Raw genomic sequence first — 12452 nt, forward strand, 5'->3', positions numbered from 1 at the left:
CTATAGCACTTTATGGCTGAGATTTTCAAAGCCATCTGAATTAGTTGTAATGGGAATTCAGCCTTGTGACAAACTGATTCACCAGATGGTGTTCTGCTTTGTGGCTGGGTGTGTTTCCTCTCCATAGCCCCACTGCCCAGACATTCAGGTCCTCTTGTGGCCTCCATCTTGTGACTAGGCCCTCTATCCAGGTCACATTTTGGATTAAACCAGAGTTCAGCTCAAAAATATTTCCATGACAGCAGGTCAGGTCATCAGCCTGGATCCAGGCCTGGTAGTCCTTCCACTCCATGTGTCATGGATCTGAACCTAGTTTCCCTCAGTGAGGCTATAGGGGAACCCAGTCTTTCCCTCAGCCCTGGGTTGCATTCCAGGGACATCTTGATTTTTCCCTGCACTACTTCCTGTATCAGCCGCCTTTCTCCTCGGGGGCTTGCATTGTTGACAGGCCCCTGCCCTGGGCCAGGCCCCCTGGTCCGAGTTCCCAGTGTGACAAAGGAAAGAAAACTAACAAATAAATACAGGCACCAGCCCTTGTCATAAACAGCTAGTTAAGGGTTAATGTCTTTTTACCTGTAAAGGGTTACAAGCAGTGAACCTGGACCACCTGACCAGAGGACCAATCAGAAGACAAGATACACTTAAATGTCAGTGGAGGAAAGTCTTTGTTTTGTGTTTGTCTGTTGTTCTCTCTAGGTTCTGAGAGTGACCAGACTGTACCTACAGGCTCTCTAATTTTCTGTTCAAGTAGTAAGTACAAGTAGAAAAGCGGTTTAGTCTTTTTGATTGTTTTCTTTATTTGCAAATGTGTATTTTGCTGGAAGGATTTTAATTTGTATTTGTGCTGGGGGGAAGGCTTCTCTCTAGTGTCTATAAGCTGAAAGACCCTGTAACATTTACCATCTTAATTACAGAGACAACTTTTACTTTTTTCTTTTTATTAAAAGCTTTTCTTTTTTAAGACCTGTAATTTTTTTCCCCCTTGTTGAGGCTCAAGGGAATTGAGTCTGTACTCACCAGGGAATTGGTGGGAGAAGGGGAGAGAGAAGGGAGGGGGGGGAAGGTAGAATTCCTCTGGTTTTAGATTCACGAAGCTTGAATCTGTATTACCTCTTGGGGAGGGGAAAAAAAGAGGGGGGAAGGTGCATTCCTCTCTGTTTTAAGATTCAAGAAGTTTGACTCTCAATGATCTTCCAGGTAACCCAGGGAGGGAAAGCCTGGGAGAGGCAACGGTGGGGGAAAGGGTTTACTTTCCTTGTGTAAGATCCAGGGGGTGGGGGTCTTGGGGTCCTCTGGGAAGGTTTTGGGGGGCCAGAGTGCTAGGCACTGCAAGTCCTGGTTGGTGGCAGCACAACAAGATCTAAGCTGGTAATTAAGCTTAGGGAGATTCATGCTAGTACCTCATCTTCTGGACACTAAGGTTCAGAGTGGGGGTTATACCATGATAGCCCTTCTGACCCACAAGGCTCCTTTGCCATTTGTGCTCTCACTCCGTACCACAAAAGACCTAAAGTAGCTTATCTAGTAGCTGAGGATGCAAGTTCTGTCTGTTTCCCAGGGCTGGCTCTCTGAACTGGGCTTCTCCTTTTTTAAGGCTTCCTTCAAGTCTGGCATGCTTCTCATAGTTCTCCCCACAATTTTGTCTGTTACAATGAAAATTTAAGTTTAGGTCCACCAAGCACATATTACAAGTACTAGTCTCTCTTCTTGTTGCTCAATGAAGATGAACAATTCTCAGGCGGCCTCTGAAGGAACAAATATTGAAGAGTAATTTAGGGCTAATTCTACCAAAGCCATCTAATAATGTAGAATTATCCTGGGTAATTCACATAGAAATTGTACACTACTTTTGAAAAATACCTATTCAAATGTCTGACTGGGGGTGGGGTATCTATTCTCTCATAAGCTCAAAAACGTAACTCCCATTACCATGCACCTGAGTTACTCTAGCACACACAAGAACATTGCTAACAACTTTTAGACATCTTTGTTCAGGGTTGCTTTGCAGAAAATCTTTTAAGAATCTCAATACAAAACCTATTCCCCATACCTTTCCTCTAGGACAGAAGCTGTTTAGGGGAAACAAGTCATCTAATTTCTTGTTCCAGAAATACTTGAACAGCTTCAACATTATATTTTACTAGGGTGGGACAGTCCCAAGGATTGCAACACGGTTCAGAGGTTAAATTTGGAAAGCTCTTTTCCTGGTGTTCTGTCTTTAATATAACTGAGTTTGGCTAATCAAGGTTAGAATAAGGTATCAAAGCAGACCAGGAACAGCAGGATGCACAAATTGAGTGATAAATGGTATGGTAAATTTTCTATTAATACTTATAGAAGTCAGACTTGTGTTGTCTTATTGAAAGTGATGTTTTAATTCCACAAGCTCTCTTAATACATCTCACCTCTAAGTTCTTTAAGACTACATGTCAAATTCTGCCCTTAGGTACACTTATGGAAAGCTAAAGACAAACAGATTACAAATGTTTAACTAAAACAAATGAGGTGTTCAGTGGCACCTTAAAGACTAACATTATCTGTTTGTCTTTAAGGTGCCACTGGACTCATTGGTTTTTTTTGGATACAGACTAACACAGCTACCCCTCTGATATTATAAATGTTTAACTGATGACTGAATTTGACTCAATGGGATTGATTTACTTCTTAGTCACTAGTAGTCCTTAAAATCAGGAGCAGTTCCAGTGAAGTCAGTGGCATTACACATGTGAAACTAGCATAAGTAGGAGAAGAATCCAGACCAGTATGTTTAAAATATTTTCCACCACTGAACGTTGCCAATAGCAGCTCTCAACACTTTTTTTTTTCCTGAGTTTCCCCTGTATGCATGACATAAAGCTGAAGCACTATAAAAAGATTCCTTGTGTAAAATTACCCCATTCTGTAAATATTCAGAAGTGTAAATATGGCAAATATGTAACAATATTTTTTTAACTGGAATGAAATATTAACTCCAGGAGACCAATCCTATAAATGTTCTGCACACAGTGTGCCACTAGGATTATGCTTTGGATCACTTATTTGAAGTACTTGTCCAAACTAAGTAGTCTAATAGTATAAAATTCATATTTTCCTGTAGCTATATCTAACTTTTCATTCTATTTGATCTTCTGTTCATATCTAATCTCCCACAAAGTTAGATGGTTTCCCTCCAGATCACCCTTGAGAACTGAAATACTGACCTCATTTCTGAGATATTCAATACACATTTTTGTTTTGGAAACTTAAATGTTCCATGCAGAAATTGAACATAATACAAGAGCTAGAACATACTACAGAAAACTAAACAATTGCTTTTCAGATGACAACCTAGCACCATATTGTAAGTTCCTTTCATGCAATGTGCCTCAAGATCTGCGTAAAAACCTGACATTTTTAATTACAAAGCAACGAATCACCAATGACAACTGTTTATGACAATTCAAGTGGCGGTTTCCTAATATGAAGGATCTTAATATAGCTTTCTATAGTGTTCATATAATAAATCTTTAAGAGACCTTGCCCTGGCAGAGCTCTTTAAAATAAAGTGTTAGCAATGAAACAAACTAGGGTAAATATTCAAGACTCAGACACTATACAAGTATGAACTTTATAAACATGTTTACTACTATACTAGAAAGTTTTGCTAATACAGAAGTATTGTTACCTTGCCTGAAGGCAAGTTAGAAAACACTCAGTTCAGTTTAACAAGAACTTAACTGAACATTAGAAATGAAATTGTAGGTGCTTCCACAGAGAATCAAGTGGCAGCCACTAAAAAACCTATTTAAAAACTTTACATCATCAGAACAAGTTTTCATCAGCTGATTGTACACTAAGGATATGACACTTACTAGCATCTTCAAAACACCTCTAAAAAGCAGAGACTAACCATTTCTTGGGAGATACTTTTAGCATTTGATATTGCAATTACATTGCACTCTGAAATGAAGGATGACAAGATTCTGAAAGACTCCATGGACCACAAATGTTCACAGGGAAGGGAGGGAATTGAGGAATGGATTCACTTATTTTCCCAATTTGATAAAACATTGTCACTATGAGAAAGGGGTGACCCTTGTCATGCAGGCTTATCTTTTAATATATTTTGTCTAAATAAGCTCCTTTCCAGTACACAGATGTGATTCCTGCCACAAGGAACATACAATCTAGAAGACAGACTTTACCCTTCAGCCAAATCACGTATTAGCTGAACTGTGAAATGTCTGTCCCACCAAAGTCCATTAAAAGTTATTCTGTTTTACCTTTGCTGAGGTCACCATTAAAGTTTTATATGACACAGCAAGTTTGAAGTTGGGAAGATATTTCTTTTCAGTATGTTACCACAGCGTTGTAGGCATTGTGAAGGTGATGAAGAAGGCAGAAGGACGTATTTCTATGTTTTCCAAGGTTTGGTGTTGGTGGCTGTTTCCTGATGAAACCTTAACTGTGTGTTTTTGTTTGTGTTGATTTCCAAGTTTGTCTTTTTATATACAGAATTGGAGCACCTCAAGATCTGGGAGGAGGAGGAGAACTGCAAAAAAACTGCACCATTGAAGCCACTCCAAGCTGTCTCAATCCTTCTAAAGGGCATGAAATGCAACATGCCTCACAATGATGTAGTAGAAAGTTACTGAAACTAAATTAAGACAAGAGCAATGTACCATATTTTAATAGTGATGACAATCTGTCCGCAGGATGTGACCTCCATGAAAGGAGATATGCAGAACTCCTTCCCTTCCCAAAGCATGCCGAAGCATTTCCTGGAAAATGGATATAGCCAGGAGATGCTGCAACAGCAGCATACGAGCCTGCACTCTCCCCTCTCTCAGGGTCCTTCTTTTCTGCCCATGTGAGGCACATCTCTTCACCTTCAAACCCACCAGCACTTGCAATGCATGAAAGATGGCCAAAATGGTATCAGAAAATCAGCCACCACATTTTGTGTGTGGATTAAACAAAACATTTATCCTTGTTAAGGTCCTAATTTGCAAACATTCCAGCTGCTGTCATTTCCCATGATAGCAAGCACATCTTGTGAGCTTAAATGAGGTTTGTCATGCTGCAAGATGAAGCAGTGGTCTAGCTGAAAGGGTCCAGTTTTGGGGGAAGGTTTGGGTCTCCCATGAGAGAAACTAAACCCTCCCCCCACCCCAGTCCTCCTAGGGCTAGCAATGAATGACAATATTTGCTTAATGAAAATACTGAATAGTACTATATAATGGAGTAGAGTGTATGCTAATAGTCTAGGGCATATTAACAGGAGTTTTGTATAGAAGACATAGGAGGTAGTTATCTCATTCTGCTTGGCACAGGTAAGGCTTCAGCTGTGTCCAAGTGTGGGTGCTTAAGGAAAGAGGGAGAGAGTCCAGTGGAGAGCAACACAAATGACAAAATGTTTAGAAAACCTGAATTATGAGGGAAGGTTAAACAACTGAACATGTTTAGTCTTGAGAAAAGATGGGGGAGGGCTTAACAGTCTTCAAAATGTGTTAAGGGCTGTTAGAGGACTGTGATCAATTGTTCTCCATGTCTACTGCAAGTAGAACAAGTAGTAATGGGCTTAATCTGCAGCAAGAGAATTTTAGGTTAGCTATTGGGAAAACTTTCTAACTATAAGGGTAGTTAAGTTCTGAAATAGGCTTCCAAAGGATTCACCATCACTGGAGGTTTTTAAAAACAGGTTAGACAAACCTTATCAGGGATGGTCTAGGTTTAATTGATTCAGCCTCATCACAGGGGGCTGGATTTGATGACCTCTAGAGGTCCTTTACAGTTTTACATTTCTAGGATTCTATTCCAAAATGTCTTCAGTCCTATACTGAAAACAGTTGAGTGAACCCATATTTATAGTGTAGCACTTTGTCTCATTAAAGCAGCTGACCACTTGGAGGTTTATGAGTCTGCTTCTGCTGTTAACCTAATGGCTCTAGTCATTTACTGCACAGGCTTTTAAACCTAGTAGTGGTGGGTTCATTCTCCCACAGATGACCTGATTGGGGACCATCATTAGACATCTAGCCACTAGACAGCCACAGCCCCCCTCCCCCAAAATCCCACAGTTAATTTGGGTTACACACCCTATATGGGGAAGACTCTCCACAGTTGCAGAAATCCACAAGTGTTCAAATCCTCATACATATTTGCAGGGATTGGACCTAAATGTATCTAGTGCTTGAGCTCAAGAAACAGGTCAGAGGTATGAGTAGACTCTCAAACCACTATCCATGGTCTACAGTTACATGAAGATGGAGGGCCAAATTATATTAGCAAAAGTGACAGTGACATCTTCTGAAGTTCTGTAGTATGGCAACAAGCTGTACATCTGATGCTTTGTGTCATTCTAAACCCTCTGTGTATAGTGTGTGTCTTCAGCAACATTGTGCCAACAAAAGGAGCATAGGATTTAAGTCATCAGGAACAATGGTTACCTTGACAGTAACATTGTATCATTTTCAGCATTCAAACATTTTTAAACCTTCAGTTGCTATTTATACAAACATTACCACTTTTAAGAAATATTACAAATAAATTGAACCCCCCACCACCACTTAATTTCATACATCACATTGCTCTAATATGTTTTAAAAAGGGGATTCAAAGAAAATGTCAGGCATGAGCAAACATCTGGGCGAGTGGTACTTTTTCAAACCATCAGAACTAATATTTTTCCTCACCAAAAACTGCCATGGAACGTTCAAGCAGCTCATCAAATTGATCCTCAAACTCCAGACACAGACTTTTAGAGACCCCCTTTTCATACCCGTTAAAATAGAAATCCTGGCACAATCTTAACTATTATAGTTCTACCACATCCACCATAAAAACACTGGGCTTTAAACAAACACACAATTACCTCAAATTTGTATAAAATATATTTTAATTTCCCCTCCCCATTTATCATAAATATTTACAAAAGACATTGTACAACGTAGAACAGTGTGAAATCCGCAAGTTTGACAAATGGTTTTGCAAATAGAAAAGCGTCAAGCAAGCAGCTAATGGACACATGTACTATACACGTTGCTGATTACAAAGGGCTCAGCAAACTAGCGGAATAAAACTAGTTCTACAATGGATTTGCCTGTAAGATAAAAGATTTTCCAGGAGTAATCTGGGAGGAATCTCAAAACAGCGGTTTGATTATGCATGGTAATATTGTCTCTCGTAAGAATCAATACTCTCATTCTTCATGGAAGTATCTGGACTCTTCTTTGAACAATCTGGTTTTAAACTGTGTATTTCTCTGAGTTACCTACAGAACTTGTTTTAATTAGAATTTATTTTTACTTTAAATGTTCAATTAGCAAATGCAGAATAAGGAAAACAGCCATTGTGTTTCATAGCTTTCCCTACAATTAAAGTAATAATTAGAATCCATCTTTCAAAAACAATTATAAAAACAGAATCCGATCACAATTCTGAGAAAGAGTCCTGATTTTCTGTGTTGCTCCATATCAAGGGCCAAATTCAGCTCTAGCAGTAAAATTATATCAGATATTATTGACCCCAGGGTCAGAAATGTATACATTTCAGACATCTCAGTAATTTTCTCTAATGTCTATACAGTATACAGCTGTTCCAGTTAAGTATAGGAGTTAATACATCCCAAACAATTATGGTATCCCACCTTTCAGAGACAAATAATTGCGAAATAGAGGAAGTTTGACATCTAGTGGCTATTTAGGGTAATTACTTATTTTTTTTTATTGAAATATCCTAGGAAATTTTCTATACACCATTCTACACTCTTATCTAGATGCATTTCACATCTGCTGAGTATCCACTATCACCTTTAATGTTAGGCACATGTCTACATCAGTTGCAATCTCTTCCATTAAACTAACAGTATTCATAATTGTACATTTAGAAGACACACTACTTACAAACTGAACCTGTGTTTTCAAATTGTAAAAAAATATTCTAAAACAAAAGACCTACACATCTCAAACATTTTCAGTGCTTCTCTTTCATTTCACAAATTTGGAGGGGAAGCATATATGGCATAATCCTTTGACTGACTCACTCATTTATCTGCACATACAGCATGCGAGGTAAGACATCCATATCTGGATACTAACACCATATTGTTTTAATGCAACATATTAACGGGGCTGCACTCAAGGGTGATCTATCATAACTAGACCACATGTTTTGCAAGAAGATTATAAAATTAGAAATAAGAATGCAAAATACAGCAATTATATATTAAAGGATCGTAGCAGCACAAAAAAGTATTTGCAGCTAATATTAAGTAATACAAAACTCTCTTGATTTCTCCAAAATACAAGTACTATAAAAGGTATTATATAATTAAGTGCCCTTTCCACAAAATTTAATACACCCCTATATTGCCACTTGCAAACCACTTATAGCCAATACATACACACACGTTTCTCCCACTACTTTGTGCAGTTACATAACTCAACTGTAGTTCCAGCAATCTCAATTAATAGATAGAGATAAAGGCCAGGATTCTTTCAAAAGTGGCTAGTGAATTTGGATGCCTCAGTGTTTAGGTCCCCAACCTGAAACACCTAATATTGTTGGGCAAAGCTTGCAAAACTGTATTTATATAAGACATTACGCAGGAAAAGGCCATTTAAGTCCAACATACTTTACCACTTCTGACTAGTCTCATTCCCACTTTATTACTTTTTAACGTCTCCAGCTCCTCATTTCCCACTTTTCTCCAGACATAAAATTAGTCAATATAATCTTACATCTGCTCTCTTTAAATAGCTATGCTCTATAACAGTGTTTTCAGCCTGTGGTCCATGGACCCCTGGAGGTCCGCAGACTATGTCTAAGATTTCCAAGGGGATCCATCCCTCCATTCAAAATTTTTTAGGGAACTGCAAATGAAAAGAGGTTGAAATCCACTGCTTTAAACACATATTTCCAAGGCAATAATATCCCTCAAACTATAGTGACCAAGTTGCTTTATTACAGTTACAGTATTACTACATTGGGTTTGTGTTCCATCCCTCTACTAATATATTTAAATAATAATACTTTGTATTGAACTATTTTGTCTCTCTCCTTCCCCACCAGTCACATTTGCGCTGTGGGACAACGTTTAACATTGTTTGTCCAGAACTCTCAAATCCTTTTCCTGGTCAGCATACTGGATAATTTAACACAAATCCTCTAACTTGGTTTCTTGCTCCCAGACCAGTGTTTTTTCTTTTGTTTTTTACTTGACTACAAAAATTGTATACAATACTTCTAAAAAGGGCAAAGAATTGTAAACCGCAGGGTCCCCTTTTGTACTATAGGACTTTATCTTACAATTTTGCAGTGTGGAAACCAAATTTTCAAAGAAAGCTTAGAGGTACAAAAACAAACATATCTCAAAGTGTGCAAGTAGAGAAAGTCCTACAGAAGTGACATGGATAAATACTTTTTCACCCAATTCTCAAAAGAAAATTACAAATAAAAGTTTTTTCTTTAAGTATTAAAACATTCAGATGAACAGAGTTATTCCTATACATTGTACGTATCTTTGGGTTAAAGCTTTTTAGCAAAAATATAACCATGTGTTGTAAGCACTCTAGTTAGATATGGATCAATACAATTTTGAGGTTCTCTGTCATGAAAAAAATCACATTTTTTCTATATGTGCAGAACAAGCCATTTCTTTGTGAACAAGGCATAAAAGTCTTAGCAAATACACAGATAGTAAATATGAATTAAAATAAAAACCTTAAAAATTACCAATACAGTACTTGAGGATGTGCGGTTGTTGTGCATTACAGAATTTTACATTCTTCTCATTTGTATAAAAAAGAACCACTAGGGAGTCCATGGTATATCACTAAGCTCTGTTGGATCCCCAAGGCCTCCTTCAGCTTCCAAGTAATTCATGAAAGAAGCCATGGCAGTATCATCATTTTCACACACTGCATCAAAATCCAGCTGGCAACTGTCACCTAGGAAATAATTAAACAACACTATTTATGCAGCAAAACACTTACAGAACAAGGTCACTTCTCCAACAAATTTACTTTTAAAACAGCAGCTGTCCTTGAAGGCAAAGGGCACTTTACATTCTTACATGTGTTCAAAGATGGGTAAATTGAAGCAAGTTTTGGATTCAGGAGAGATGCTTAGTCAAAAGAATAGGTAACTTGATTTGGGGACTAAATTTATGCCACTCCAGAGGCGCATCTTAAACTTCATGCTAATAAAATGACAAATTTCAATCCATGCCAGTTAACTGGTAAACTTCATGCCACACCGTTTAAGCTGAAAACTTTATTCCAGGTCATGCTACTTAAGCAGGAAGCTCACCTGTCACAGCACACAAAAGAAGAGCTTATCAATTTTTTTCTTCTTGGTTAAAAAAATGGCCTTATTTTAAATAATCAAAATTTCAAAAGACATTGTTGCTTTTAGATTGTAAAAATGAAAACAATGTTTTCCACATTTTTATTTTAAAACTTTTCAGAATTTTGTATTTACCAAAATCTCAGTTTTTGATAGAAAACAAGATTTTAAAATAAAAAGAAAAATGGGTCAGTTTCCGACTATGTGAAATGGAAACAACTTCAAAATTCCAACCCATATTGCAAAATGTTTATGTTTCAATCAGCTCTTCACACACAAGCATCCGTACTTTTTACATAGAGGGTCTGCACATCATGGCAGATTATATTCAGTTCCCTTAATCCTGCACAGCTCCTGTTTCTGGCAGGAAGAACTGCAAAGCATCTATTTGTGAGTCTTGGAGACCAAGAGAACGGATAGTGAACTTCTGCTCCAGGCTCTCACTGCTATCATGGGGTATAATAAAAATAGAAACCATGATAATCTCTCAAAACTGGCAGAATCTTTGAACACATCTACTATACTACCTTGTTGTGATAAAACTGCAACCATTAACAGAGTTTTCTTTAAAGAATTAGCCATGAATTCCAGTAAAAGAGCTCTTACTGAGAAGAGGTTCATTGCTTGGGAATGAAACCGTGCCCTGATTTTGCCCCAACGTCTCCAAGTCCTCCATTTCTGAAGGACATAACTGAATCAACTCTTTATTTGGCACCTGAAAGTACAAAATAATGAAAATAATAAAGTTAGGTTATAAATTGTTTAAGACCACCATACAAAGTAATGAATTTCTCTGAGTCTAAAAACCAATCAAGGCTCACATTTTTCCACTTCACGTGACATAATCTCTACAAGCTTACTGTAACAATAAAAATGTATTTTCATAAAAAATATATCCTAGCTTTAAAAAAAAGATCCACCACATTTGGAATGTGAAAATTTGTTTTAAAAAATACTGGTATTTCTGTTATATTTTAAATCTTTTGTTCAGCATGCTAAGATTTTAAATGGTTTTTAGTGCTTACAAGGAGTCTAGGAGTGCCAGGTTGACAGCCGTGGAAACTGAAGGCTTTTCACCACGTTGGTTTGGCAGTAAACCACTTTTCCGTTAGGGCAGTGCTTTTCAAGCTATCCAATGTGGGGGACCGGTGATTTTTTCTTCCAATGTGCCAGGGACCGGTACCATATTATTATCCTATTTGACACTCTTATGAGGAAACTCGCTGCAGACCGGCAGCCGACCACCACTTTGAGAAGCACTGCTTTAGGGGACTGTCCCTAGGGGCAAGAGGCAGTGATAGCTCTGCCACTGTGGCTATGGAAGCAGTTTCCCATATAGAAAAATGAAAAGAGTCCCAGTAAAATAAGTTTGTTTTCATCCCTAGTCCATGCACTATTCATGTAATGTAAACAGAGTAGCTCTCTGAGCTCTGTTATCTTGGATTCTATGGTGCACATTACAGTAGTGGAAGAGAAAACAACAAGACTTCACTGAAGTAACCAGGAAGAACATTAAGTGACACATTCAAAGACAACCTTTAAATCAACACAATATATAGCTGAAGTGCTGGAAAGTGCTTTTATGACCGTAAGCTGCACTAATTAAAAGGGTAGTTCAATATCTGTGAGCCAATCAGTTCTAAGAAGGACAGACCTACAGAAATCCATGGGTGGAATGGACATCAGGTATAAAAGAGGGAGAAAGGGCAAAAAAAAATCAGTGCAGCACAATGTTGCTGAAAGAAACTCAGAATCAGAGAAGAAAAGCTATGTATAAGTGGAAAGACAGCGACTGGATTCGCAACTATGTTGTTGGAGGGAAAGAAATAAATGATTGGGAGTATGGTGTACACTGATAACTGTAAGGGCAGTTTTGTACAATCTTGCAAGAAGATTCTTTATGCATACCTGCCCCCAGGCTGTAACATCAGTCAACATGACTCTTGGGTTAGATAGAATGGTAGAGAGTCATAGAATATGCTGCTTCTCTACACTTCTCTTAAAAAAAAAAAAAAAAAAAGGATTTAAAATTCAGAGGCTACAACTCAATGGATTACAATTGTTTAACAGTAGAGGGGGGTGAAAGGTATAGATGAATGGTCATAGTAACCAGACATTTATCTTCA

The 12452-nt window shown here is 37.9% G+C and overlaps 1 protein-coding gene across 1 annotated transcript in view; it reads right to left on the minus strand.

Annotated features, from left to right (window-relative positions):
• Positions 1-6859: 6859 nt before the first annotated feature.
• ARNTL2 (aryl hydrocarbon receptor nuclear translocator like 2) overlaps positions 6860-12452 on the minus strand; it is a 66886-nt gene continuing 61293 nt past the window's right edge. Inside the window, exons 15-16 of the mRNA XM_030540715.1 lie at positions 10933-11041; positions 6860-9929 (exon numbers count right to left, since the gene is read on the minus strand). Of these exons, the coding sequence (XP_030396575.1) occupies positions 9793-9929; positions 10933-11041 (246 nt within the window). The 3' untranslated portion in view covers positions 6860-9792. The remainder of the gene's footprint in view (positions 9930-10932; positions 11042-12452) is intronic.

Source organism: Gopherus evgoodei, chromosome 1 (assembly GCF_007399415.2).
Source record: "Gopherus evgoodei ecotype Sinaloan lineage chromosome 1, rGopEvg1_v1.p, whole genome shotgun sequence".
NCBI lineage: Eukaryota > Metazoa > Chordata > Testudines > Testudinidae > Gopherus > Gopherus evgoodei.